The 24932-nt window shown below is 34.1% G+C and overlaps 2 protein-coding genes across 5 annotated transcripts in view; both read left to right on the forward strand.

Annotated features, from left to right (window-relative positions):
- Positions 1 to 5069, forward strand: part of LOC145661724 (adenylate cyclase type 10-like) — a 76786-nt gene extending 71717 nt beyond the window's left edge. Inside the window, exon 11 of the mRNA XM_081727059.1 lies at positions 4813 to 5069. Within this exon, the coding sequence (XP_081583185.1) occupies positions 4813 to 5069 (257 nt within the window). The remainder of the gene's footprint in view (positions 1 to 4812) is intronic.
- A 15524-nt stretch (positions 5070 to 20593) lies between these two features.
- The window catches only part of LOC145662923 (adenylate cyclase type 10-like), a 93516-nt gene continuing 89177 nt past the window's right edge, over positions 20594 to 24932 (forward strand). For all 4 annotated transcript variants that reach the window (XM_081728930.1, XM_081728932.1, XM_081728934.1 and 1 more), the window contains exon 1: positions 20594 to 21106. In XM_081728930.1, the coding sequence (XP_081585056.1) occupies positions 20684 to 21106 (423 nt within the window). In that variant the 5' untranslated portion in view covers positions 20594 to 20683. The remainder of the gene's footprint in view (positions 21107 to 24932) is intronic.

A 24932-nucleotide genomic window follows, 5' to 3' on the forward strand; every position in this document is an offset into this window, starting at 1 on the left:
CTTCGCTCTTAGTAAGATATAATGATTTTAAACAAAAAAGTATATGACTCCTTATCTACCGCTATAAAATGTTCATTGATGAGAGTTCGGCACTCGAAACAGTTTGTTCATCTCATTTCATGAAAACTATTAGGCAATCGAAAGAGTTAAAAGAAGAAAATATAGTTATTATTTGATTTTTCATAAACTTTACTTTACTTTTTGCTCTATCCATCAGTTACATGAAGTCTAAGCATGGCGATAGGAAGCCTGTAACAATCTCTGAGATTTGAATGGAAGCATTAACAAAGATTTCGCCAAATTAGTCTTTTAGTTTTTGGATCTAAATGCGTATAACTTCAATTATCCGAATTGCCAAATATTCGGATCGATGTCAGTAAATAAATAAATAAATAAATAGGCCTAAATAAATAAATAATAACAATAACAATAATAATAAAACTATTAACGAAGTGAAATTGACAAACAAACTGAAACTAACCATAAGAAAGAGCACTCAATTAAAGACATGCAGAACACCAACGTGAAAATTCTTGGCTGTTCCGAGTGCAATGCAGAGGGCATGACCAAATGGTTAATCTGCAATCCAGAGGACCTGGGATTTCAAAATTTGAGTGACAGTAAATTCATTCATCTCATTCATAAATAACTCAGTAGATGAATGAAGAAGATATCGACGTGACTTCAATTCAACCCGAAAGGGGAATGCAACCGAGGCATTCGTTTATTTTGATACTCTTTTGAAGTAGATGAAAGTGCAGCCTGAATACTAACACTTATATCTTCTTTCCATTAAGAGTTAGCAGGATTGAAACAAGTGTCTACGGCAAGACAAGTAGCTTTGTTGGATATTTTGTTGCGAACACCTCTAAAGATGTGAAAGTACGTACTATTGTTATAACTGTACTGTAGAATCGCTATATGTAATTTTGTGTTCGAAGTTATTTTTCGCAGTTACTTCATATAAAAAATTCGCATCGCATCTTGATTTAAAGCTTAAGGAACTCGTTGGAATTGTTCCGAAAGTTCAGTCAATTTTTCCGAAGAAAAGTACGGATTTCTTATGCAAATACAGTGCATTGGTGAAAAATAAAATTATGAAGTTGTCCAATAACTAGTGAAATATAATATGTGCATATAATCGCATGGAAACAAAAATTATAATGCTACGAGTATTTTACATTTTTTGGTGTAAACTAAAAGTGATTTTCTCTTTCACTCATGCTCAGATGATCACACACAATAACACATGAACTTGGAAATGCACCTTACGTGGAGAAAGAGCAGTCAATGCTATGAGACGAACTGAGGAAGGTGAAAGCATTAACGAGTGACCACACTATTTTTTTATATACGAATGACGGAATTGACTATGATATTCATGATTAGTGATGCATCATGAGAAACGATCCTTCATATTCCTCCATAAGAATACAGAGCTAAGTATGATTCCATAATATGTGATGCTAGTTGCTTCGAGGGATCTTAACGTGTTTTGTCTGTGTCTCGAAATTTGTCGTATACACGTCGCGCTCGCAGGTTCAATATAAGACTATCTATAACTGAAAGAGGTAGCAAATGTAAGTTCATAATTATCTGGAAAAATTAAATGAAATCTTTAACTTTTACGTCTCACGATTACGCCGGCTAGGCTAAAGGAGAAGGTAATAATGAGAAATGAATGAAATGGTGGAATAAAGAAAGTGGAAGGAAACGGGAGAACCCTGAGAAAACACACGGACACGGTGTTTGTCCACCACAAAGCTCACATGGCGCGAGCTAGAATCGAACCAAGGATTCCATACACCAGAAGTTCGCGCTCTACCACTGAGCCACTGCAGCCCCATAACTATCTGGATACTCATAAATAATAATATATGAAATTAATATCAATTCTTCTACGATTTTCATTCGATAGAAAATTTATAATGTATTAAATTCAATAATAATAATAACAAAAGATTGTTGGAAAAGATCTTGCAGCAAAATGTAAAATAATTTTTCATTTGTTTAACATATTTCCATTGTACTATTAGTTTTTTCACTAAATATTTTAGTTGTATATGTGTGTAAAATGTTAGTTAAATATGCATGTTAGTGTAAGATCTTATTATGGGACACTATGGGCACCTAAGGTAAGATGTGATTTATGTGTGTCCAGTTTGATGTCCTATTGGAGTATTGATAGCATTGTTTTTGAATCATTTTGCTGGGCAAGTAAACACACGAACGGTGGCCATGGTCTTTTACACCCAATGCTATCAATGAATTTGTAAATTTGTGATTTGGTTTAAGGAAACATCGTCAAGAAACGAACCCAGAATTTCCCAAGCCTGAATAGCTGTATGAATGGGGCTATTGAAGAAAAAAAAAAAAAAAAAAAAACTTAAATATCCAATTCGGATTTACCTTTGAAGTACTTTGTATAACTGATTGAATCACTCAGTACTAGTCACGTTCTAAACACAAAATTGTGTGTTCTGGAGTTGTGATTGGAACCGAAGCACGGGCCTGAATCCCGGTACCCTTATGCTCTACTGAATTTTTCTTAATTGTTTGTAGGAAAATCGATCTTATTTCATTAGACATTAGACCCACCGTTTAATTAAACAAAAGCGTTTGTAGAGAAATTTTTATTTCATAACATAACCTCTTATTTCTGCATATCTCGATTGGGCTCATCAGTCATTAGTACTGATATTGGAATTCAAGTCTAGTGATAAATACACATACATGCACTGCAGGGATCTTATAATAATAGTGAGGTACTTCGTCCCGTGGTGAGTAAGAGTAATGAAAATGATTTGAATCATATACAACACTCTGGTCTCTGGCTTAGGAAAAGCGTTGAGGCTAATTTAAACATGATAAAATCCAAATTTTCATCTCCAAAATATATTCTAAATTACGTTTTCTAAATTCGAAACCTAGCTACTCTCATCTGAAAATGATAAATTTACTGCATTTTATGGAAAGGTTTAGACTATAAATAAAATTATTAAAAAAAAAAATCTTTAAATTTGAAACATCATGTTCAATTTTTTACTCCATTGTTCAATCTCCTGAAATTACAACCTGATGATAAATATACTGTAATTCATCTTGTAATTCTACTAATGAAAATATTGATAACGTTCTAATGACAACCTGTTCACAAGTCCCTTAGTTAAAGCAGGGCTCCCTAGAAATTCAGGGAAAGTCGAGGAAGCTTATAGTCAGGGAAATTTCTTAAGTGTATATATATATATATATATATATATATATATATATATATATATATATATCTTACGAATAAAGTAACTGAACATAGGGTACAACAGGCTGCTTGTAGGTAGAGAATGCATATTTAAAAAAATAATAATATTTCTAAATTACTTGGAAGATTGAAATGGGCTACCTGAACCTCAGCCAATAGAATATCCGTCTGCTAATCTAGAGATCCGTATTCAATCCCTGGTGGGTGTGGGGATTTTTCACTTGGGCTGTAGGTCCTGGAGGTTGGTGATGACAAATCGGTGAAAAAAGAAAAAAGTGGCACTGTCGCTAGACTAGTGTAAGGCTGTCGCTCTAAGAGATATTTTTAGATAAACTGAGAGAAGACGTCACGCAATCAGACATTGAAAACAAAGTACAATAATTGCGAAAGATAATGAAGCGTAAGTAAATTTCTGTACGTTATATAAGTGTCATAAAGAAACGAATTAGACATTTAAGTAGTGCAAGGACTGAAAAAATGGAGAAAATAAGAGAGAAATTAAACAGAAGTAGCATCAAAATTTTAGGTGTTACTAATTTTATAAGTAATTTTGTTAGTCGAGTTGCTAGTTTAACTAAACATTCAATCGTGATTCCGTGTAATCAGTATATTGCATACTGTTATAGTCCACAAAATAGGTGGTATTAAGACAATAAAAATTTAAATAGAAGGAAGATTTATGTATTCCTTATTTTGTAACTAAACGTTAAATTGAAATATTAAAAAAAAAAAAATCAGAAGTAGAACATAAAGCCGATTTAAGATCGGGTATAAGGGAAGGAGAAAACTGGAAAAAAGCCAGAGAAAATTTATATTAAACTCGGAGAAAAGTCAGGGAAAATCAAAGAAAGTGAATAAACATACATCAAAATTAAGTGTTTCATAATGATAGTATATGGTATATTGATTTACTATGATTTACATTTTGCTTGTAAATTAATGCATTGTCGTTTGTACTTAAAGAAAAAATCCTTGACTTGATAGCCCTTGGAGAGCACTAGACAGTTTTTGGTTCGGGTTCCATTACTACTATTTTTAGCTTTCTTAACCAGATTCATAATTTTTTAGTGTAACTTCAAAATTGCTTCTTGATGATGAGTCAATAAAATAACATGATATTCTCCCAACGGATATCAAACCTCGAGCCATGAGCACCCAAGATGCTTATTCTTTTCATAAACTACACTCGAGTATCACGTATGCTTTCAGAAAGCAAACGAACAAAACAGTAGTTTACTTTATAGTACTCCATATTGATTACCTTATGTATCATTGAACTCAGGGCCTGCTGCTAAGGTCTGATTCAAATCACTACTTAGGTTTACATTTGAGGGATTAGTCTTTGAAGTTTCAACAACTAATCATGCGCACTGAAAGCGATTATTCTAGTATGACATTACGGAAGACCGCATGTACCACATATTTACAGAAATATTGATGTAAATAAACTTCTCTATTTATTTATTATTCTTGAAATCATGCACAAATAAGACCACGTAAGATCTTATTCAATGTATATATATATTTATATTCATTGCGTACTGTTTTGTTTTCAGGTCCTGCGTATTGTGGAGTAATAGGCCATATTCACCGAAGAGAGTATACAGTCATCGGCGAATCAGTAAACAAAGCTGCTCGTTTAATGATGGCTTATGAAGGCAAAGTAACATGTGATCATCACACATGTATTAATTCTCAATTTCCATATGAGAAATTTGTTCTACAAGAATACAAGGAATTGAAAGGCTTTGTCAAACAGCGTCCAGTATATGAGTATTTAGGAAAAGTAAGGCAAGTACTGGAGTGTACATGAAAGAAGATATGCAGAGGTGGCGAAGAGATAATTACTGGAAAAGTCCCAAAATATATCTTAAAACACATATCAATTTATACAACAAAACAATGTTATCTATATTCTCTGTTCCTTGCCCTCTCCGCTGGTCTAATAGCTGGCACGTGTGCCTTTACCGCACGCGGTCTCTGGTTCGCGTACCTGATGGGAGAACCTCAAAATTTGAACATAGTACGGTGGTTAGGATTCCGCCTTAAACTGTAGGTTCACGAATCTTCCGTGCTCAAAAGAGACCCTAAACTCAAATTAACCAACCTTTGTAAAATGTTTACCTTTAATATTTAGAATGCAAATCACCGGCCAACCTTGTGAAAGATGTAAAATAAATTTTAAAGAGAAGTAGGATATAAAGATTTTTCTCTCTTGGATTGACAAAAGTGGTAAAACTTACGAGAAACGGTGTTCAAATTTCAATGATACGAGAAAATTTCAATGAAAATTTTGTAGCCCAACTCAGAAGGAGTGCAGGTAGAATGATGAAATCGTACAGTTTTGAAGAATATTTTAAAGAATATATCTCTGTATGTACAAGTAGAAATTTTCATATTAATAACGAAATCCTTATTGTGTTTTACATGCCCTTGAAATGATCGTGTGTGCCCAATCAGCGAATTTCACAAATATCGAGATCAGAGCTATCACCAAATTTTTGTTCCCCACCAAGGAAAACCACCGCAGGAAATGTATGAGGAACTAGTGAAACACTACGGGACTCACCTCCACCATATGCAGCAATGAACAAGTAGATGACTAGCACATTTCAAACGTGGCGATTTCTCAACAGATGATGCTCCAAGTGCAGAAAGATCAGAAACAGTGACTGTCCCCGAAATCATGAATGGAATTCTTGATATTACTCTTGAAAATCTCAGCAAATGTGTGGCAGTGGTTATGGGCATTTCTCGGGAACGCATCAGTAGCATACTTCATAATGTCTTGGGCATGCCCAAGCTCGTGGCAAAATGGGCTCGCAAAAATCTGTCAGCAGACCAAAAATGTGAAAGAGTAAGGATATCAAGGGAAATCATTTCCCATGTTAAGCGCAATGCCAACCAATTTCTATCACAAATAGTAACCATGGACGAAACATGGTTGTATCACTACGATCCTGAAACGAAACAACAGTCAATGGATTGGCGGCACTCAGATTCCTTCGCCCCAAGAAGTTCAAGAGACAGAAATCGGCTGGGAAAGTGTTTGCAACATTCTTTTAAGATAAGGTGGAGTCATACTCATAAACTATCTGTAAAAGAGTCAGAATTTAATGCAGAGTACTACTCTGCACCTCACAAGACTGAAAGGCAAATTGAAAGTGCAATGTCACTGAAATTTGAGGACAGGAAGTCTGTTTCTTTAGAACAATGCTCCTTCCATTGGCCACTGCAAACACAATTGTTATTTCATGATCTAGGGTTTCAATGTCTAGATAATCTTCCTTATTTCCTGGCTCTAGCTCCGTCAGGCTATTACTTATTCCCCAAACTCAAACAACACTTGAAAGGAATCAATTTCGAGCCTGACAGAAAGGTGATTAGTGCTCATAAGGTGATTAGTAAACAGTGGTGCGCGGAAAAGTTTTCAGATTTTTTTTTTTTTGTTTGTTTGTTTTTTTGATGATCTGCAAAAATTGGAGCACTGCAAGGAAGTGTATTGAACTTCGTTGTGAAAATGTAGAATAACTGTAATATTTCATCATTCCACGTGCACTCCTTTTGAGCTGCGCTACAAACTTTTTTTAAGCAGCTTCTCGTATATAAGATAACTGGTAAATGCTCAATATTACTAACCATTTTTTTTTTAAATTTTCATCGTGTAAATTGTAGATATCCTATGTATGTTTCCAAACGATATCTAAATTTCATTACTCAGGATTTAATTTTGAATCATTATTATTATTATTATTATTATTATTATTATTATTATTATTATTATTATTATTATTATTATTATTATTATTATTATTATTATTATTATTATTATTATTATTATTATTATTATTTTAAAAATTTACAAACTACATAAAATACCTCGTGGCTGCTCATTTCGTCTTAAGGTTTTTTCCTTTCTCATGGACATTCACTATCAAGCACCTGTCCCTCCTTTCACAGGGCGGGGCTGGAAACACCGTGAGCAGTAAGTTGAGATGTGCTAGTATCTCGCATTAGGGAACTTGGTGACTATCAGTGGCTCTTCCGTATTCCTTGTTCTCAAGCTTCACAATAATATAGGATCATGATGTCTTCAATAATTTTAGTTCCTCTGGCAGATCAAGCTGATTACTACTTTTTTTTTTAATTTTTGTCTGATTAGATTTCTTTTTGGCCATTTGGAGTCTACTTTTATGATTTTTTTGTGCTTATGATATTTTTTAAATTTGTGTTATTATGTACATATTAATTGGTATCTTTAGCTAATAATTTTCCGCAAAGTAATCAATGTGTCTATGGAAAGCAAAACACTATTAAATGTACCGTACGTCAAAGAAAATGTCATTCTGCTTGTTTCGAACAACAAAAAATAAAAAAGAACACTTTCAAATAACTAAGTTTAAATGTAGCGCCTGTGTTGAAAAAAAAAATCTGTTTGTGATAATTCAGTCAGCAGAAAGCAATTAGGTACCTCAGGACAGAGACAAGATGACGAATTATCTTGTTGTAAGGGTTTTTCTATGAACATTGAAATTGCATGGAAATTATTTGAATATAGTGTGAACAAAATCAAAAATGAACTTTTGCAAGAACTTCTTAAATTTAAAAAGGAAATTGTAAATTTAAAGAAAGAAAATTCTTTGTTAAGAGATCTGTGGTGGTTTTAATCAATGAACAACTGCATCTCCGTAAAATTTCAACTTCAAACGAGAACTCGGAACCAGATGTTATAACAATTCCTAACATCACTGACCAAGGTCATATCCCAAATTTAACAGTTAATAGTGAAACTGAAAAGAATGAACGTTTGCTCTTTAAGTTAACACCTTCATTTTGATCCCATGTAATATCCAAAAATAACAAACCATTTCAAGTTCGGAAAGTTGATAATTTGCCAAACTCAGGTTCTCGTAGAGAACCAAGGAAACTAACTGTTGGCTGTGGATCAGGTAATTCAAATTTGCTGTCTAAATCAAGAAAAAAGCACTGTTTGTAACAAGATTCAACGTGTTGTTACTTGTGAAGAAGTTGAATAAATTATGATTGTTAAGGAACTCAATGCAGCTAAGTAGTCTTTACCAGACTAAAATCTAAATATAATTCTTAAACTTCGTTTCACGTAGAGGTGAATCAATCAGATTTTACCCGAATTAACGATCCTAAAGTGTGGTCTACAGGTATTCTTATTGGACCTTTCTATGGTAAATTGCAAAAGCATGGCGAAGTTATTAACACTCATAATTCTAATATTAGGTATGACAAGTCTCAATCTTAAAATTTGGTATCAAAATGTTCATGAACTAAGAACCAAGAGTAGTGATTTTTCTTTTCTTTCTGACTGCGAATATGATATAATTGCAGTAACAGAAATCTGGTTGTCCGATATTCATGAAGACTTAGATTATTTCTCAGATAACGTTATCCATTTTAGAGCCGACTTATTATACTAGAGAGCAGGGACGTAGTGTCCATTAAGGCTATAAGGCTTAGCCTATCCATTTATTTATACATCAACCTGAAATGTTGCTTTTGGACATTGATACAATTAATTTTATTAAAATGGATTTGTTTTATGATGCGCTGTTTAAACATCACGCGAGAGTTTCTGCAAGAACGCATTGTAGGCTATGAGCCACTAGCTTTCTGTCTTTCTCATGTACTCTTGAGAATGGGGCGGTGACAATCGCTTTCCCGTCACCCTCAGCAGACGAAAACCATTAGCAATACACAAATTCAACACGATGCAACGAACATGGACGAATGTTGACGAAAGGCTAGCCTTTCGGGTGTTTATGGAAACAAAAGCGACAGGACACGGTCTTGTATGAAAGTATAAAACAGAGAGACTATGAAAAATTTAGGAGCTCGCATTCAGTAACAAGTTCTGAGAAAGAGAGAGAAAAAAGAGAGAGATTAAAATGTTACTATGAATAGTACTAATACATTAGGGATCTTATTGCGTACCGATTTCCGTTATCGCAGCGTAAAATTTGCATTTTAGTTGGCGATAATTGACATAGCAGTTATAATTACTTGTTGCATATATATATATATATTTTTTTTTTTTTTTTTTTGCGTTGCATGCGACCCGCAAGTTATGCGAAGAGCGATATGAATGAGGTCTCAGATGAGGTATAGTGCCTTATTTCGTACTAGCTTTTTCTGTAAAAAGTTCCTCTAAAACTAGCTTTTTCTGTAAAGAAAAAAAGAAAAAAAAAAACATCAATTGATTGTGAGCTGCAGCACTACTGTTTTCCATTAGTATACTGATAGCTGTTGTTGTGGGTGAAGTTCTTAAGTTTGTGTCTATGATTTGGGGAATTTTAAATTAAGATAGTCTTATATCCGTTTGTTTCTTTGAAATAGTAATACAGTGTATGTGTGATGTGCGAGTATCGCATATGTAAGGAAACCTTATATGTAAGGGAAATATGAAGCAAAACTACTCTTATACTTTTTCTTGCATTGTATGAAAAATCTATTGCATGAATTAGCATTTTTCTGTCAAACATTACAGCCAGGTCCGTAGTCAGAACACTAAGAGGTGATCGTTTAAATAAGAGCGGGATATATATATATATATATATTTTTTGGGGGGGGGGGGCAACTTGAATTCACTTTACATTCATATATACATACAACAAACAATTGCAAGTTTCAGGGGACTAGGCCCCTCCTGGCCACCCTCTAGCTACGAATCTAATTTCAGCCTACCTATTTCAAAACTTCACGCTACGTTACTGCTAGAGAGTCGTGTCAGAGAAGTGTGGATCACTGATGGCAGTAAAAAGAGAAAATTTACGGTGGACTGCAGATCTGATCTTGAACTTATAAATGATGGGGTGGGTGTCTGGATTGAACTAAAATGCAATTCTGTGAAAAATCTTAATATCTTGTGTTTATTTTCACCCAACCTTCTCACCAATGATCTCTGAAAATTACCTAAACCACATTTCCAGCAGGTTGAATCCTTTAATGATATTTGGAGACTTGTATATATACACACAGGGGTTGGACCAAAAAATCTAAAACGTTTGCAAAAGTGTGAAAATCATACGTAGTAAGGTGTGGGGCCTCCTTTTGCGTCCAAAACAGCTTGGATCCGACGTGGGGTGGACGTATATAGCTCCTGAATCGTGGTGTGTGGAATTTTGTACCATTGTTACTCCAAAACATGCTCCAGTTCCTTAAGGGATGCTGGTGGAGGGTAATGAGACCGAACACGCCTTTCTAACTCAGACCACAATGGCTCAATGATGGTCAGATCTGGTGATTGTGGGACCCAGGGGAGGTATGGTAGCTCCTGGTCATGCTCCTCAAACCATAATTTCACCGTTTTTGCAGCATGACAGGGTGCCAAATTATCTTGGTAGATGCCATCACCATCAGGGAACAACATTTGGGCCATGGGTAGAACCTGGTCCCCCAAAATGGCCTCATACGCCTTAGCATTCATCATTCTATGCACAGCTCTGATGGGATCTGCAGAAAACCACGATATTACTGCCCATACTGTAAGAGAACCACCCCCACGCTTTACAGTTGGGAGCAAACAGTCTGTATCATAGGCCTGCGACGGTGTTCTTCATACGTAAACACGACCGGTTGTTGGAAACAAGGCGAAGATTGATTCATCGGATCACATTACGTGTTTCCACTGCTCATGAGTCCACGCCTTGTGGTCCTTGCACAACTGGATACGCCTCTTCGCATTTACTGCTGTCACCAGCGGTTTGGCGATAGCGGCCCTGCCATGAATTTAATTAGAGTTCAAGTGTGAATAATTATCCTGAAACGTGGAAGGTAGTAGCCATAACACCCAATGGTGATAAGATAAACGATTATAGGCCTATTTCTATAATGAAAGTTACTTCTAAAATTTTTGAAAAAAAAAAAAAAAATGTGCAACTACTTGTACAGCACTGTCTGTAATCAGTTGGATACTAATCAACATGGGTTTATAGATGGTAAAGTAGTATTACTAATTGGACAATTTTTATGAATTGTTATGCAAGGTCCATTTCCTATTATTCAATCTGGTAGTCAAACCAATATTGTTTACTTTTATTTTGCGAAAATATTTGATAAATTGTCAATAAATTGTCAAATTTAATAAAATAGCTATATTCATATTTAAATAACAGGATATTTAGAGTTAGGTATAATTACTCCTCTATTTATAACATAACATTTAAAATACCTCAGGGTTATAACCTGGGTTTCTAGCTGTTTTTACTTTATATACATGATTTACCTGATAAGTTAATGTGTAAATATTTTATGTATGCTGATGATATTAAAATCCTAAATGAAATAAATACAGTTCCAGATCAAATCATGTTTCAAAAACCATTGATATATTAGCTAAATTGTCAGAGAATAATATCGTACCTTTAAATATTGCCAAAATTCAAGATATAACTTTTATGAAAAAAAAACTGACCTTTTGTTTTGTAATTATATAAGAAGGTAACTAGAAAATTGAATTTGGAACTTACATTAAAGATCTGGGAATAATATTAGACAAATTATTATTAGACAACAAAAACATTTACAAGTAATCACATCGAAGGCCAGAAAAAAATAATAATGTTAAAATGGCTTTGCCTTAATTTTTAAAATATTAGTCGGTTTCTTGCAATCGATTCAGCATCCCAAAGATAGGTTCCATCTTCTCCTGTAACTCTCTACTCAAACCGGAAGTGGTTCAAATTAGTCATTTCCGCTTTCAACGTTTATCGCAATAAAATAAAAAATCGTAATAGGTAGCTAAAGCTGTTTACTGCAATCGATTTAGGGTTTTAAGAGTACATTCCATCAGAACCTGCAACACTCTATCAAAACCGGAAGTGATTGTAACTTACTACTACTTCTGGTTTCAATACTGATTTTTATAGATCAAAAACGGCCAGAGACATTGAGATTCAGTTTTTGCAATTGACTCAGCTTCCGGAGAGTATGTTTTTTCTCCTTCCTTAACCCTCTACTGAATCCGGAAGTGGTTCAAATTAACAATTTCCGATTTCAAGTTTTATCGCCATAGATCAAACAGAATAAGGAAAACGAATATTGACTTTTTGATGTAGATTCAGCATCCAAGAAACACGTTCTACCTTTGATCTTATTAATTTATTGCAACCTGCAGTATTACTTCAAGTTTGAATATTGCGTTGCCATAGATTGGAAGTCTATCGTAGTTTCACACTGTGAAAAGAAACTCATGTGTTTTTATTCATGATACGTTATTTTATCCCAGTATGTATCATTTCTGTGTTTATATTACGTTGATTTTTATGATCTCAACTGCATGTGCAGCTTGTGTGTTGCAAGCGTAATTTGCCTGATGATAGATATATCCTGTGACATTGTTGTATGGATTTGGTTGCATGTGTGCTTGCATCTGCTGCCTGTGGCTGTGTATGTTGTTTGCTGCCTAATAAATAAATGAATTATTATTACTTTCAAAATTTCAGAAGCAACCCTTTTTGAAAAATGGGAATTGCTATTTACAGAATGTGATATTCTATTGATTACACACCCAAATATATCTATAACGAAATTGAAGAATAGACTGTATAAATTGTACAATCAGAAACAATATTAAGTATAGATTGGAGTTATCATTTCTTATACCTGCAATATTGTTTCTGACTGTACAAGGACATATTTAAATCTGCAAGTAACTGTGCTATTTGATATATTTGTCTCTATTAATTTATTTATTTCTTTGAACACTGAGTAAGGAAATTAATATTCATTTAAATAGGTTTGTAATGTTGTTTATACTTTGACTTAAGAATAGAATCATTGAAATAGGAGAATGTAATAAATAATGTCTTATTATTAATAGGTGTTTGGCAATTTTGAACTTCTTTCACCAAGCACATAGGAATATGTTTTCGAATGTATTAGTTAATTACGCCTTAATTATTATTATTTATCTTGTAACCTTCAGCCTTGATTATTTTCATGTTATCTACATAGTTCCTCTAAGTGGTTGTATGTGTTGTAATGCATGCTGTTTCGTTTTTGAGTACTAATAGTCAACTTGAATTTGAAGGTAACAACAATTCAATAACGCCAATAAAATGAAAAGAGAATTGAAAGAAAACAGCATCGGTTTGTATAAAGCTGGGCATGAAGCATTAGCATTATTTAAACTTCTGAAAAAGCTTAGAATTAACAAAAAATTCTTTATGGAACTATTGCAAGATTCGATTAGAATAACGCATTCAACAGTAAGACAAGATATACAGATCACAGACTGTTGAATTCTGCAGGCCATAAAAGCATGAAGGCCAGAATTCTGTCCGAAACGAAAATATCGTGACCTGAGAAATAAACATATCCCCACAATAAATAACATCAGTCTTATTCACAATGATCTTGAAAGATACGTGTCTATCATCGCGAAGCCGAAAGCTTTTAACTCAACTTTAAGACAAGCAAGGAAAAATCTAAAGCATTGTTGACACGGTACTCTGTGAAACTGCCATCGTTACACCCTGTTCATAAGATGAAAGGAATCTTACAATTCCTAAAATAATAGAATTTATGCACGAAACTCTAAAGAAGCTCCTAAAATTCTTCCCAGGATTTACAAAAAGAAAAACATCATGAAGCTTTAGTCATAATGAGGAGGAGGGTAAGCTATGATTGGGTTACAGGTTCTTATTTTTATGGACACCTTTTCACGATACTATCTTTCAAAACAGACATTAGAATTTGTAATAGGATTCTATTCCTAAGTCATAAGGCCGAAACAACACGAGAACATATCCCTGAGATCATCAGCTGTGGAGATGTACCGGCTAAAAGTTCAGACCTTAATCCGCTAGGTTATTGACCGTGGCATGAGTTAGAGAGGATAGTCTGTGCTAAACGTTATCCTAATATGGAATTTCTAAAACGATTCCTTATTGAAACTATAAAGCAATTCTCTTTTCAAATGGTGCGTGATACCGTGACCTGATCGTAAAAAGTGAATCTTCCAGCTATACGTCCCACAGTTATGCCTGCTAGGTTAAAGGAGATGGTGATGTTGAGAAATAATGAAATGGTGGAATGAAGACAGTGGAAGGAAACGGAGAACCCGAGAAAACTCACGCACACGGTGTTTGTCCACCACAAAGTTCACTTGGCGCGAGCTGGGATCCAACCAAAGACCCCATGCACCAAAGGTGAACGCTCTACCACTGAGAAACCACGGCCCCCGTGATCTGATCGTTTGCGACTTTCTGTTAAGAATAAGGAAGGTAATTCTGAATAATAAATGTTACTGTGATTCGGGTATTATGTTCTGAGCCGGAATTTTAAACGTTTATTAATTAAAGTTTGGATAAGATTTCACCCTTTCTTGTATTTGAATTCTTGCGTTTATTTTTCTTTTGTAAATAATGTTGCAATAATCTTAAATCATTTATTCGATAGCGTCAGATAATTACCAAATCAAAAATTAAGGTTGAAATTGATTGAAATCACGCCATACGAACCTCATGTTGTTAGCATAAAATTACGTGATGTTTTACTTATCACAATAAGGATTGATGTTATATTATAATAATTATTTTAAAGTAACCTATCTTTTAAAATTATATATATATATATATATATATATATATATATATATATATATATATATATATATATATATATATATATATGAAATTTTTATTTTTCAAGATAAATTATGCTGCTTCAACGGCAAGTTTTATACCATCCATAACCTTCCTATTAATTTGTGCTAGATATTCTTTAAAATGAAATTTTAACCAACATTTGCAATGAATGAAAATTTCATTCTGACTACAGTCATAATGGTGTCTTTGTAAGTTGCTCTTTCAGGATATGTAGAAGATATTTGTAAGTATATTAAATATCTGAACAGTTATTACTTTCCAGTGTGGTAGCAAGTTAGTACCACATTTTGTTAAATAACTTTTCAGATTGTTCACGTCAATTTCTTTTTTCACAATTACTTGAACTGCTGATTCATCTGTATTTTCTTCAGGCATCCTGGAAAAAGCAACTTCTCTCTAGACTACACAGAGAAGTAATTTTAAACCTGTTCAAATGCTAAGAATGAGAAGCTGAACAACTTAAACACTAAACACCAACATGATGTAGTTGTTATCTTTAATTTTCTAACTTTGAATGTTGCTGTAACTAGAAACTTTATACTTGGATAGTGAAGATTGGATTCTGTTCTCCAACTTCTACGGAGATTTAGGAGCAGTAGTATCACATAGAAATGATTGCAAAGATAATAACTTAGCAATCTCAGGACTGTTCAATCAGCTAGAAGAATATCAGAATATCATAACACAAATAAAAATAATAACAAAACTTAATAGTTAATGAAAAGCTACTATTTGAATTCTAATATCCCAGTAGAAAGGATCTGTAATTAAATCTGGATAAGTGTAACCTAAATAAACAATGAGATTACTTAAAAAATTACAATAAATAAAGGATTCACATATGTAGCACTATAGCATCAAAATCTCTGTAAGAGTGGAAAATAAATTTTCACCATTATTATTCCATTATAAAGTTTCTAGTTACGGTAATATTGATAGTTAGAAAATTAAAGATAGCAGCAACCCGAATATCATCTCTATAGGTTTACAAATTACTTACTTTTAGCGTTAGTCAGTTTTTTAGTGGTCACTTTTTCATCCCGTGTGCAATTTAATGGTAGAGTTTGTGGATGGTATCATTTTGTTCCTTATAAGGTAGGGGAATGAGAAAAGTGATGGTGGACATGTCAGACCCGCGACTGGGAGGGGTGAGGAGGGAAATGACGAGTCATCTTTCGCTTAACTCATAACTTCGCTCTTAATCATTAGATTTTAATGTTCTTTTTTTCAAAAGATAGGTCTAAGTACGTTCTACACACTATGTTATTAGCACCTTTTACATAAATGTAGCCGTTTTGGTTAAAATTTAAAAAAAAGTATTTTTCCTAAGAAAAAATATTTCATTTGACAAATAATCATTTTTGTAATATTTATTAGCTAAATAGCTAAATCTATAAAAAGGAGCATAAAATACGAATAAATTTTTATTTTCAAAACCGTTGTTATATAAAACGTAAGGAAAGAACAGTATACAAAATCTAATATTTCACTCAAGAGGAGCAATTAATATTTATCATCACACCTGTTCCCACAATTTATTATATTATGTGATCTATATTAACATTAATTCTGTAGATGTTCATAAGTATTTTAGAAATATGTTTTAATTATCATGCAGGAGCGGATCCAGGGCGCGATCGCCCTTCCCCTCCCACAAGAGGAATCTTTCTTATTTTATATATAAATAAAGCAAATCCCAGAGTTTGGAGCTCTTAAAAGTAACTCTAAGTAGCAGTATTACAACCCACCGCCCCCCCAGAAGTCCGTCCTGGATCCGCCCCTGTTATCATGGAATAAGTACTCCAGTCACGTGTTTTTCATTATATTTTCATTCCAAAGACGAACGGACTGGTTCATAAAAGAATATAATAAGAAGTCAGATAACAAAGGAAATCCCTTAATCGAGTTATGACAGTGCAACGTTCCTTCTTGTTTCACGAGAGATTATTTCCTTCGCATTATCCTAGTAACAGATTCCATATCTACGTAGTCCGCTTTTAGGTACCCATCTAATAACCGCCATTCAAGTTGATCGCTGAGAGAAGCTCGTTAGGCCCACAAGAAATATCACACATTATTGGCTCGTATTGCCCTTTCCAGTTAACAGTCCAATCCCAGTCAGTCACTGTACGTAGTTCATGATTCTCAATATGTCCTTTACGCCATATTAGGGCTTGAAACTGTGCTCTTTTTATGGCCGGACGCAGAGTATTTTGTGTCGGAGGCATGCATGATCTATCGACTTGCTTTTTAGTGAAAAACCACCACCGCAACTCTTTCAGGGATGTTATCTTCGGGATTCTTATGTATACAGAGCGCATAAATGCTTTCAGAACTCGGAACAGTTCTTCATTAAAAGTATTTTTCCCAGTGATGACAAAACATCAAGAACTGTCTCATCAGCGTTCGTAAATATATTATATAAACTTGTTTTCGTTTTACCATGAAATGATCTGGTGATATTAGTCCGTGTGAGAGAATGCAAGCTATTCAAAACATGAGCTCGTTTGTGACATAACGCTTGATATATCATGCGAATAGAAATTTCACCTGTTTTAGCTCCTGAGACAACAAACCAGATATGCTGTGGAAGTTGAGGTAGAAATTCGTCGCTAGCACTAGGACATCAGTATCGGGAGAAAATATCTTTAGAGTTGTGCTCCGTTTAAACTTGCGAAGATTGCATGTAAGATGATTTTTGTATCAGCCTTTTCTTGTGTTCTCACTAGAGATTCAACACATCGGTTAGTAGCAAGAGCCTGATTCCAATAGGATACTACAATATTTTTCCCATTATTCAATCTGGTTTTCACTAGAGAAGTACTGAAAACCTCCGTTAGTCTATCCTTGTTTTTATCATGAGGAAGAAGTTTTTTGAAAGGAATATCTTTTTTTTTTTTTTTTTTTTTTTTTAATGATTATGTTGGATTCTATCTTGTACATGATACGAACACTACCTTGTTGTCTTCAATCTCTTATTGCATATTTAAGGGAAATATCTACGTATGTGTCAAAGACAACATGAATCTAAGAAAGAACACCATATTTTTAAAAAAAAGATGTAGAACTGATTTGTCAAATCAGAAATTGTTCTCGTCTCCTTTCCTGCTTTCAGTTTGGGGACCTCTGCCATTCCATCAATAACTGCGACAGAATATATTTTTTCTTCAATTTGAGTTAAACTAGCCAGATTTATCTTGAAGCTCTAGTAACAACACAAGAAGAGGATGATACAAAAATCTTATTATATGCGCAACTCTAAGGATATTTTCTCCTGATATTGGTGTCCTAGTGCTAGCCATGAATTCCCACCCTCAACTTCCACAGGATACCTGGTTTGTTGTCTCAGGAGCTAAAGCACGTGAGATGTCTGTTCGTATGATATATCAAGCGTTAGGTCACAAACGAACTCATGCTTTGATTAGATTGCATTCTCTCTCAGGGACTGATGTTACCAGATCCTTTTATGGTAAAACGAAAACAAGTTTCTTTAACACATTTATGGATGATGATGAGACAGTTCTTGATGTTTTGTCATCACTGGGAAAAATACTTTTAATGAGGGGCTGAGTTCTGAAAGTATTTATGCGCTCTGTATACATAAGAATCCCAAAGATAACATAAATGAAAGAGTTGCAGTGGTGATTTTTCACTAAAAAACAAGTCGATGGATCATGCATGCCTCCGACACAACATACTCTGCGTCCGACAATAAAAAGAGCACAGTTTCAAGCCCTAATATGGCGTAAAGGACATATTACGAATCCTGAACTACGTACAGTGACTGACTGGGGTTGGACTGTTAATGGGAAAGGGCAATACGAGCCAATAATGTGTGATATTCCTTGTGGACCTAACGAGCTTCTCTCAGCGATTAACTTGAATCACGGTTATTAGATGGCTACCTCGAAGTGGACTACGTAGATATGGAATCTGTTACTAGGATAATGTGAAGGAAATAATCTCTCGTGAAACAAGAAGAAACGTTGCACTGTCATAACTCGATTGGGATTTCCTTTGTTATGTGACTTCTTATTATATTCTTTTATGAATCAGTCCGTTCGTCTTTGGACCTGCTACCGATCGGTTGAACAGCATAAAATCCCTGTGACGTGTAGGAACGGAAATCAGGAAGTGTTTGTGTGTTTCCTTTGTCCCCCTTTAAACCATTTCTTGTTTTTTCTTAGTGCGTTCTGAATGTGGTCTCATAGTGTAGTGTAGTGTATATTAAAATATTAAGAAGAATTTATGTTAAGAAGATAGAAGTAAGTAGTGTCCTTCTTACAACTTTGTATTCTGAAAGTGTCCCGGTGACTAACGTGTGAATTCACACCAAAAGAAGAGTATCCTTTATTTCTCAGTAAATGACTATAATAAGAAACACGTGACTGGAGTACTTATTCCATGATAAAAGGGGCGGATCCAGGACGGACTTCTGGGGGGCGGTGGGTTGTAATACTGCTACTTAGAGTTACTTTTAAGAGCTCCAAACTCTGGGATTTGCTTTATTTATATATAAAATAAGAAAGTTTCCTCTTGTGGGAACGGAGGGGGCAATCGCCCCACTGGATCGGCCCCTACATGATAATTAAAACATATTTCTAAAATACTTATGAACATCTACAGAATTAATATTAATATAGATCACATAATATAGTAAATTGTGGGAACAGGTGTGATGATAAATATTAATTGCTTCTCTTGAGTGAAATATTAGATTTTGTATACTGTTCTTTCCTTACTTTTTATATAGCAACGATTTTGAAAATAAAAATTTATTCGTATTTCATGCTCCTTTTTATAAATTTAGCTATTTGGCATAAATAAATAATACAAAAATGATTATTTTGTCAAATGAAATATTTTTTTTTCTTAGGAAAACCCCCCTTTTCTCTTTGAAATTTTAACCAAAACGGCTACATTTACGTAAAAGATGCTAATAACATAATGTGTAGAACGTACTTAGACCTTTCTTTTGAAAAAAAGGAAATTAAAACCGAATGATTAGGGGCGAAGTTATAAGGGGTTAAACGAAAGATGGGAAATCATTTCCCCCTACCCTCCCAGTCGCGGGTCTGACATGTCCACCATCACTTTTCTCATTCCCTACCTTATAAGGAACAAAATGATACCATCCACAATTTTTTCCCATCAAGTTACACGCGGATACCACTAGAAAACCCACTACGTCTACAGAGAAGTTCTTTTTCAATTTTCAGGATAAGAACGAAGTTATCAGCAGCTTTTATAAATCTGAGCTAGATTCTACCTGAAAAAGTTGGTAGAAGTCATCAAACAAAATTTCGTAATGATTTTCAACTTGCCTAGGCACTGAAAGGTAATAACTCTTTTGATATAAAAGAGAGAAAATATTGTTACATGTGTTGTGTGTCTTGGTGTTATTTTTCTACAATATTTCACATACCTCAAAGTTTGATTATTCATATAATCCGATCTTAGTTCATATTTGTTCTCTTGTGTTCGGTACAAAGGATAACTTCAGCACTTCACGTTGGAATTGTGAAGATTTGTATGTATTTTTTGATGTTATTATAAATAAGTGCGTTTTAATGCTAACTTACTAGCATTATAATGTGAATACTTTTTCTATTTTATCAATCTTCGTTTCTTCTTTCTTCCTCTGCAATCGTTCTAAATTTCAGTGTATTAATAAGAATTGTTTGTCTTTGATAGCCCTCCGAAACAACAACTTCCATCATTTTGTCTTCTGGATCGTGAAAAAGAACTTAAACTGTTTGCCAAAATACTAAATGCTTTGGAGAGACATATGAGAAAGAATAACAGAAATCATCATTCTAAAAGCATGAATTCAAGTTTAAAAACAGCAATAGTCTTCGAAGGAGAAGCTCGTATCGGGAAATCCAGGCTTTTACAAGAAATAACATCTCAAACCAAAAAGCTTGGTAAAAAAGTGGCAAGTATCACTCGAAAAAGCAAAGACGTCGTTGTTCCTTATTCTACGTTGACAGCAATTTTAGAAAAACTTCTAAATATTGATTGCTTAATGTCAAGAACACGAAAGGAAGATTTGTTACTTAAACTTAATCCTACATCTGTATTTACAAAAGCGTTGTGTTATATTAATGATGTACTTCATGTGAAATTTCCTCTGAGTCAGGAATGTTTGCAGCAAACGGAGGAAGAGAGAAAGTTGACTTTGGTAGAAGTTTTAAAGGATCTTCTTCTGTTGGTAAGATAATGCGGTATTTTTTCTTCTCTTTCAAATTTAAACTGTAGGTGCTAAACGTGGTAAAGCTAGCTCGGTCTCAAGTTTATAAAGAAAAAGTAGTTGAACATTATAGTAAACAGTAGAGATTACAAATGTATGAACGCTGAACGTGTATTACCATGAAGGTTATAATACTGAACATTATACAGAGTGTTTCAAAACAACACCGATAACGTTTCGGAGGAGATTCCTGACACCAAAATAAGACAAAAAGTATAGACCAACTTGGGTGGAGAAATCCGTTATAGGCTGTCGAAAACATGACAAAATGAACTTTAAAGTTCCATAGTTCCAGTACCATGGGACCTACCATAGTTGGGTAAATTCCACTTAGGAACTAGTACGTGCCTATTCAAACATCCATGTTTCAGAATACTGCAGTCCTTCCGCAACAATTTTTATAGAGGGAGTTCAGCTACGGTCATATAATTTGAAGTACTCACCAACTACCTCTATAAAAATTGTTGCCGAAGTACCACAGGAGTCTGAAACATGAATATTTGGATAGGGCACGTACTAATTCCTAAGTGAAGTCTTTACCCGTCTACAGTAAGTCCCATAGTATTGGAGCAATGGACCTTTAAAGTTCATTTTTTCATGTTTTCGGCAGCCTATAACTCCGAAATGACGGATTTCTGCATCCAGGTGGTCTATACGTTTTGTCTCACCTCTCAAACGTTATTGGTGTTGTTTTGAAACACCCTGTATATGCATTATTATGAAGGTTAGATCATGATACTATACATATAATACCTATTACACTGTGTCATTTTATATAGATTACTTTGCTCAGCGGTAATTAATTTTGTTCTAAGATTTTGACCTTCCACCAGGAAACAAATGTCCTTCTGGAAGCCAAATATGAAACAAAGAAATATATATATATAGTGTTTCCTGTTCCTTGATTCGTAGAAAAGAGTCCGGCAATCTTGTGCATGATATAGGACTCTATGTTGTGTGACTCAAGCGTTTATATTTGAATTAGCATTGGGCAAAAGTCATATAAAGTGTTCTATGTCATGAAGTTATTCTATCGTTGAGTTTTAACTTTTCCAGTGTTGAACATTTTATTTTTTCTTACGTTTATTATCTTGGAACAATTGTTCTGTACACAGGGAAATAGCGGTAGCACAAATAACTCACAAATTCTACAAACACATTCTTAAAAATAAGTTATAGGTACTTTGCAAAAACGTTGTTGGATAAAGGAAAAACGTTCACAACAAACTTAACTTATTACTCTAACTACTTGCTAACATCTTAAGGTATTGGTTAATTAAAACTAAAGTATTTTTTCTCAATAAACTACCAGCATCATTCTGAATAAAAGAGGTGAGAAGACAAATATAAATAATGAGAAGTGAAAGTAATCATGAAAGAGGATGTTAGTCTGGAGGGAGTAATGGATTCTAAAGTCTGTTGGGTTGGAGGGAGTAATGGATTCCAAATAGAAAATCACATGAACATGAAGCAATTTGAAAAGTGGATGTGATAATTTTGAAAGCCATTTTTAGCATAAGCGTCTCGTGAAAAACAGTTCAGGAAATGAAAATTAATTGTTTTAAGTTTAACATTCAACGGTTATACTATTTAGGAGAAAGCGTAGTGTGCTCTGATGTTATGACGTAATCGTTATACTCCTTTTCAACAACCCTCGTATATGCAACAGGATTTCTTAGAATCAGCACGCAGCAAGACAAAATTCTTGGAAATCAAAAAGCTGCGAAGTTTCTCGCTCACAAGTTTTTCTGTGTGTGTGTGTGTGTATGGTTGTTCCCTCACTTCTCTCTTCGTATGGCCTAATTTGGAAGAAGAATTCGGCTCAGCTTAGCTCCCTTCCCCCTCCTACATAAGCCGAATTGCGAAGCAAAGGCGCAACATCGGACTATATGCTATAATTTGCATATTTTGTGATAAATATTGATTATTCATATTGCTATGTGTTTAAATGTGGTTAATGTGTTTTTAATAATGTAATAATTAATCAATGAATTCTTATTAGTGAAACAACGACCTAAAAACTAAGTGCTTTGTAGGATACTTCATTCTAATAATGTATCCATATGTGTCCATTGTGCGAGAAAAGAGAAGTACTCACACAGGGCGCGATGAGTGGGATTCTGGCTACTAAAGCGAACGCATCGCATCACATTGTTTCCCACTTCAGTTTTCTTTTATTATTTATTTCGTGATCATAGTGACATGAAAATTCTCAACGCAAGCCCTGAAACTCGCTTTGTCACTAATTCTTCAATAAGAATTATAGCCTAGAAAGAATTTTTGACGTTAAAGTAGTGCAAAGTTCCAATTGTCTATAAAGTGTACCTACGGACGAAATACAATGATCTACATTAATTAGGATGGACGATGGAACCAGCATGCAGGAGGAGTGAAAGGATTCAACAAACTGGATAAATTTCTCATTTTCAGTGATCAGTGTTTACGCCTACCGGTCACTTTCGTAATCGCAATTACGCGTGCGGGAATATCGTTCTTCCGTCGCGGATATACGAAAAGGGGCCAGATCAGGTTATCCACAAAAATTTATTTGTGTTATAATTATGTGAGTGTTCTGGTGGCTCATAGTTTGAAATATATATCCTAAATATATATTCAATGATCTTTAATTACTTCCTCAAGTAGTTATAATGAAAATGTGATAGTGTGCATATTACATAATAATATTCGGTGTTAGAGGATAAATATTGTACATATGTATATTTTATTATGTTTACAGTTTCAGCAGTGCTACAGGTTGGTATTATCCTTTACGGAATGAATGGAGTAGGAATATATATCGCAACCAACGTTCCCCGAACTTCTGACCGTAAAACTGGATAACCACTTTTACGATCAGCTGGTTCAGCTAAGGTGAATACAGGGAATTATCACGAACACGGTATAAACTTAATGCCAATAGTCCATGGTTCGAATCCCGACTTTTACCATTTTTGTTCTTTGTTGGTTAATATACTTACACTCATGTCCAAAATTATTGTCGCATGTCTATAACTGTCTTCTTGTAAAAATATAATTTGATAATGATTTTGCAGAGTACTATTAATACTAATACTTTGTGTATAATCGGGAAATATATATTTGTGGTAAATTTTATAGGAAATGAAATATAAATACGAAAATTAGAATGAGTAAAACAAAATGTTGCTAAATGGACAAGAAAGTTTATTTTCGTTTTATTGTTCGTATTTACTGCTCTTTTGACATGAAATTTGCCACATACATGTCTTTGCCAATTGTATACATACTAACATTGTAAGAAATACTGAGCAAATTCGTTATCAAATTATATTCCTACAACAACATATTTATAGATATGCGACAAGAATTTTGGACATGAGTGTACATGTGGGTTGGTATCATCCAGTCCAAGAGTCTGTTTTCTTTCATGAATCAGTTCTAGGACGTTCAGGGATCAAACCCGATAACATTAAATCTGTTTACACAAACAGTAACCAACAGGGAACGAACCCAGACACCCTATAACAAAATACTTTGGTTTGAGTAATATTTACCTGTACCCTGGGCAGAAAGTACTCATACATATGCACTATACTTAGTAGAATGTTCATTTCATATTAACAAAAGAAGAATGTTTTTAATATATGTAAGTGATTATTATGGGATAGTTGTTGATATGGACATGTTTTATGGTTACCTAGTCAGTGAGTTTGTGTACTTAACAGTTTTAAGAAAAGGATACTATAAGTTATATCAAATAATAAACCAGTTTAGCACCGTTTATAGACGTTGTCATTTTTATTAAAAA

Source organism: Thermobia domestica, chromosome 10, assembly GCF_964235325.1.
Source record: "Thermobia domestica chromosome 10, izTheDome1.hap1.1, whole genome shotgun sequence".
In the NCBI taxonomy this organism is placed as follows: domain Eukaryota; kingdom Metazoa; phylum Arthropoda; class Insecta; order Zygentoma; family Lepismatidae; genus Thermobia; species Thermobia domestica.